Raw genomic sequence first — 5,944 nt, forward strand, 5'->3', positions numbered from 1 at the left:
GGGGCAAACTTTTTGGCCCGAGGGCCACATCTGGGTATGGAAATTGTATGGTGAGCCATGAATGCTCATGAAATTGGGGGTTGGGGTGCAGGAGAGGTCTCCAGGCTGGGATCGAGGTTCGGAGGGCGGGAGGGAGATCAGGGCTGGGGCAGGGGGTTGGGGCATGGGGAGACACTCTGGGCAGCGCTTACCTCAAGCAGCTCCTGGAAGTAGCAGCATGTCCCCTCTCCGGCTCCTACGCGGAGGCATGGCCAGGCGGCTCTGTGCACTGCCCCGTCCGCAGGCGCCGCCTCTGTAGCTCCCATTGGCTGCGGTTCCCGGCCAATGGGAGCTTCGGGGGCAGCGCTTGGGGCGGGGGCAGCGTGCGGAGCCCCCTGGCTGCCCCCATGTGTAGGAGCCGGAGGGCAGACATGCCGCTGCAAGACCCCGCTCCCTGGCTGGAGCACTGGAGCGGGGCAAACCCCGGATCCCACTCCCCGGCGGGAGTTCAAGGGCCGGATTAAAATGTCTGGAGAGCCGGACGCAGCCCCTGGGGCCGTAGTTTGCCCATCCCTGCCATATAGGGTGGAACAGATCAGGCGGTGCCCAGACACAGGGTCCGGTCCGGGGTTCCAGGTGGAGCGATTATCATGGGTATTACGGTAGCACCTAGCCAGGGAAAGGAGAGTGCCGCTGAGATCCGTGCCCTGTTGCTTCAGAAACTGGCTGGAGAGAAGCCCCTGTCCCAAGGAGACAGACGAAAGGGTGGGAGGGGAAACTGAGGCGCGGGGTGGGGCCCAAGGTCAGAGCCCGGACTAGAACCCAGATGTCCTGAATGCTGTCCACATCCCTCCCTCTTCCCCCTGCTTCAGCCCTGGGCGAGGGGGATTGGGCCCAACTCTACTAACAGAGACCCGCAGCAGCGATGCGCTGGACAGCTAATGGGAGCTCCCGGTGGCAGGCCAGGTTCTGGCGTCAATCTGGAGTAACCCCAGGGGAGTGAGCCGCAGGGAACCAAGATCCCGCCTCTGGAACGGCTGCCATACCCCACCCCAGAGACAGCTGCATCTCGGCGCTCAGAGAGGGATCCCTGTATAAACAGCTGCCGATGCCCCACCCCAGAGGCGACAGCCACCAGTCTTGGAACCGGCCTGGGGCCTAGAACACAGGGGTGAGGGCCCCTAGGGTTCACAGCTAAACCAGCAGGGCCGTGCCATGACCTCGGCCCTGTCTCACTCCCTAAAGCAAATACGACCTGCAAGGGATCGGGGAGCTGGCGGTGAACCCCCTGGGGGACCGGATCATCAATGCCTTCTTCAAGGAGGGGTGAGTACCCCCAGCCCCAATCGATGGGGGGCAGGGAGTTTCCAGCGGCCTGGCTCTGCAGCGTGGAGGGTGCAGGCTACAGGGCATGTCACTCGCCGCTGGGGGGCGCCAGAGCTCACAGGCCGCAGAGCATCACAGGGGACCCCGCGGAGCCCGACGGGGACTGGGTGCTGCAGGGTGGAGAGCAGTGTGGCCTCTATGGCAAAGGCATGCGTGGTCCTCCTTCGCTCCCTGCTGTATGGATCCCCATGTACACAGCCCTCGCGCCCCGCCCCAGAGGCAGCTGCATCTCAGCACTAGGTGAGGGCTCCCTGTATAAACAACCCTGGTGCCCCACCCTAGAAGTGGCTGCACCTTAGTGCTGGGCGGCGAGGGGTCCCTGTATAAACAGCCCCCATATCCCGCCTGAGAGACGGCTGCATCTCTCTGTATAAACAGCCCTGTGCCCCGCCCCAGAGATGGCTGCATTGCCGTGCTGGGCAATGGCTTCCTGTATAAACAGCACCCATGCCCCACCCCAGAGGTGGCCGCATCTCAGCGCCAGGTGAGAGCTCCCTGTATAAACAGCTGTGGAGCACCTGGCAGCCTGCGCTACTTCACTGGTTTATTAGTCAAATCTCCCGTCCCCCGCTGCAGGGAAGAGCTCACCGATTTCCGATCCTTCATCCGGGTCCTGGCCCATTTCCGGCCCGTGGAGGAAGGAAAGTCCAAGGAGACTGGTCGCCCGGAGCCCATGAACAGCCGACTCCGAAAGCTACAGTGTGAGTAGTGGGGCTGGTGCGGGGAGGGAAGCCTAGGGGGCTGCCCCCCACACCCCACTGCTGAGGCAAGTCACTGGGGCTCCTTGGTGACAAGGGGAGGAGGAGCCAGATGAGGGGTTGTGGCATTATGGGGCCTGCATGGGAGGAGAAGGTACCACTAACCTCTGGCCAGAGGGCATTTGGAGTGTGGGGTGAGGAAAGCATGTGGGAGAGGTGTTGGACTATGGGGGGGACATGGGAGCATGTAGGGCTCTAAGGGGGGCAGGGAGAGGTTGGGGTTGATGGGGGGGATCATTTCCCTGCTCCGATCCCAGCGCTGACACCAATCTGGGTTGCGAAGTTGCTTTTCAGCTCTATGACCAGGACAGTGACGGGAAGATCTCCCGGGACGAGATGCTGCAGGTAATGAGCGTGCATGAACGTGCGAGGGGCTGGGGACTGTGCAAAGAGAGAGTGGGAGGAACTTGGGGTGAGCATGCGCACGAGGCTGGAGAGCGAGTGTGCAAGGTGACTGTGCGAGGCCAGCACTGCCCCAGTCTCCACCTGAGGGCCCCCAGAGATGGAATCCCTCCTCCCCTCCCTCAGTGGCAGCCCCAGGGGTGGCTGGGGCAAGGGGCGGGGCCATCACTGTCTCCTCCCCTCCAGGTGCTGCGGCTGATGGTTGGCATCCAGGTGACGGAGGAGCAGCTGGCGTGCATCGCCGAGCGCACCATCCAGGAGGCCGATCAGGACGGTGACGGCGCCATCTCCTTCGAGGAGTTTGCCACGGTAGGGCAGGGTGTAGAGCCGGGGGGCAAGGGGTGGGGTTGATTGGCTAGAGGGGAGCGGTGAGGCCTGGTGGAGGATGGAATATTAGGTGTATTAATGTAGCGCCTGGGGCCACAACGGAGTGAGAGACCGTCTAGCGAGACCAAGGAGGGACCATTATCCCCATTGAACAGGAAGGGAAACTGAGGCACGGGAGGCTAACAGCGTTGGGAATGGAGTGCGAGCCCAGGCTGCGTGGCTGCCCCCCTCCCCCCAAAGACCCCTGGCGGTTGTCTGGGTAGGAGGTGGTTCCGGCCCGGGGCTGGCCATGTTTCCGATGTCCTTGCTTCCCCGCAGTCAGTGGAGAAGCTGAACATTGAGCAGAGAATGAGCCTCCGGCTGCTGAAGTGACCCGTCAGGATCGGAGAGAGCCTCCCCCCCCCCCCCGCACTGGGAAGATCCACTCTCAGAGGGGCTGCGGCCAATCAGGTTTCAGCTCCGCCCTCTCGTCATCCAATGGATCCCACCAGGGAGGGGCTGCATCCAATCACACTTAAGCTCCACCTTCCTGCCTCCGCATAGATCCAGATAGAGAAGAGCTGCTTCCAATCAGATTTCATCTCTGCCCCCTCACCTCAGGATGGATCCAGTCTGACAGGGGTTGCAGCCAATCAGACTTCACCTCTGTCCCTTGTCTTGGGATGGATCCAGGCAGAGGAAGGCTGCATCCAATCAGATTTCATCTCTGCCCCCTCACCTCAGGATGGATCCAGTCTGACAGGGGCTACGTCCAATCAGATTTTACCTCTCCCCTTGTCTTGGGATGGATCCAGGCAGAGGAAGGCTGCTTCCAATCAGATTTCATCTCTGCCCCTTCACCTGAGGATGGATCCAGTCTGACAGGGGTTGCAGCCGACCAGATTTCACCTCTGTCCCTTGTCTTGGGATGGATCCAGTCGAAAAGGGGCTGCATCCAATCAGATTGCATTGCTGACAAAGAGTGGATCCTGCTGTGAGGCCGGCCTATGATGGCTGTCGCTCCTTCCAAATAACAAGTGCCTGCACCCAGGGAACGGGATCCAAGCTAACTCCCCAGTGCTGCCCCTGATACCTGGGGACTCTGATGCCCCCTAATGGCGGGGGATAGTACAGCCTCTGGTCGGGTCACTGCAGATCAGAGACTTACAACCGACGAACAGCACCTCCCATTCTTGTGCTTTAAGCCCTCTTTGCAGTCCCTCTATTCTGGGCCCTACCCAGCTCCCAGTGTCCATTAGAGCAGCCCTGAGGCTGCTCTGACTTGCGCACTACCCCCTAGAGGACCTGGGGAGCAGAGAAAACCCACAGCGCAGTGCGCTCCAGCCATGCCCCCAATCGACCCCTCGTGCCGGGTGCTGGAAGCAGGGCCATTATGCACAGCAGCCGGGGACACTCTCACTGAGCAAGGCGGGGGGAGCTTCTCAGGGGGGGACGCTGCCATCCCAGAGGGCTCAGCGTCCCTGAGACTTGGGCCCAGAATCTCCCGCCATTGGGGCTGGATTCGCTCGGATTCAGCTCTGTTTGTAAAAAAATAAAATCACCGTGAAAAATCTCGTCCTCGGGTTTAAAATAATCGTCGTGAGTTCAGAGAATTTCCGTCTGGATTTAATGCCGGGGAGAAGATGCCTCCCCCTCTCCCCTTTGAGTCCCTGGGGCAGTGTGTCCAGCCACACAGCTCCCCTTCGCCAATCTGGCCCGGCTCTGGAGGGATCACCCCACCTCCAAGGGAAATTAGGGGGCTCAGGCCCCATCGTCCCATGTACCCCTTGGCCTTTTCACAGTGGAGTGGCTAAGGGGTTGCGGCATTCGACTATAATCTGGTGGGTTAGAGTCTCCCTCAATCTCACACGGGAAGGCCCCCTCCCATGCACTCAGAAGCACATGGGTCCTTGATCCAAAGGCGGTCTGACCCATAGCTGGCTACTGTGCCGTCCTGTCTAGGTGGGCTATGAAACCAGTGGCTTGGGGGATCACTGACGCTCAGCAGGGTGGGGAGAGGGCAGTTATTCCGGTGTCTCTCGTAGGCCCTGCTTGTCACACCCATGGGGTCACAAAGCAGTTATGGGGGGTCTGGGGAAATGGCTCGTCCCACACTGATGACATTAAAGTCAGATCAGCGTGGGGGGAGATTTTCAAGGGGTGGATTCTTGCCCTGTGGTTCCCCGGTGGGCGCGGATTTCCCTGTGACTGCTCGTGCCCAGCTCCAGAGGCCTGCTGGACAGTGTCCGTCTGGCTTAGGTGCCGCTGATCTCTCTCTGTTTCTCCCCACTGCACCTTATAAAATGTCCCGCCGTGCGCTCACCTCCTCCAGCAAGCTCAGGCCTTAATCATAATCAGCCCTCGTATATCTCAAGTGGCTTTCCAGAGGAGGTCGGTATCATTAGCCCTGTTCTATGGGTGGGGAAACTGAGGCACAAAGCAAGCATGATTTGCCTGTGATCAAGCTGAGATTAGAACCCACATCTTGCAGGTCCCAGGCCAGTGTGTGATGCAGTAGGGCACACTGCTCTGAAGAGAAAGCACTGCTCTATCCACACCCCTAATGCCAGGTGCCCCCCACCCGCCCGCCAGCATTTCCCTTCCTTTGCCTGCCCGCCTCCCTGCGACACAGTCCCCGTTCTCCCAGACCCGCCTCCCGGCCTGTGTTCGTTGCCAAGTGTCTTTAAGGGAGGCGGGAGGAAGGGAATTGCCTCAGTCCCGGATTGCAGGGGGGCAGGGGGACCCCCGCCCTGCCAAGCAGATGGCAGGACTGGGCCAGTTTGGAACGTCCATGAGATGCCTGCAAAAAGCTTGCCTGTGGGTCAGCGGCTGGTGTGCTAAGCGCACTGCCCATCACGCTGGCCAATTGTGCCCTTGTGCCACCCAGCTGTCGTCTCTTGTCTTAGCCTTAGACTGGAAGCCCTTTGGTTCCGTGTTTGTACAGCGCCTGGCACAATGGGGTCCTGCTCCATGGCTGGGCACCTAGGCGCTACCGTAATGCACCTAATAGCAATACAAGCATACAGCTCCTGGCACGATGGGCTCCTGCTCCATGGCTGGGGTGCCTAGGTGCTACCGTAATACACCTAATAGCAATACAAATGTACAGCGCC

General features: G+C 60.4%; 1 protein-coding gene across 2 annotated transcripts in view; it reads left to right on the plus strand.

Annotated features, from left to right (window-relative positions):
• CHP2 (calcineurin like EF-hand protein 2) overlaps nt 1-4,393 on the plus strand; it is a 6,842-nt gene extending 2,449 nt beyond the window's left edge. For both annotated transcript variants that reach the window (XM_034793054.1, XM_034793055.1), the window contains 5 exons: nt 1,225-1,305; nt 1,942-2,066; nt 2,407-2,468; nt 2,712-2,834; nt 3,171-4,393. In XM_034793054.1, coding sequence (XP_034648945.1) covers nt 1,225-1,305; nt 1,942-2,066; nt 2,407-2,468; nt 2,712-2,834; nt 3,171-3,224 — 445 coding nt within the window. In that variant the 3' untranslated portion in view covers nt 3,225-4,393. The remainder of the gene's footprint in view (nt 1-1,224; nt 1,306-1,941; nt 2,067-2,406; nt 2,469-2,711; nt 2,835-3,170) is intronic.
• The last annotated feature ends 1,551 nt before the right edge of the window (nt 4,394-5,944 follow it).

This window comes from Trachemys scripta, chromosome 16 (assembly GCF_013100865.1).
Source record: "Trachemys scripta elegans isolate TJP31775 chromosome 16, CAS_Tse_1.0, whole genome shotgun sequence".
NCBI lineage: Eukaryota > Metazoa > Chordata > Testudines > Emydidae > Trachemys > Trachemys scripta.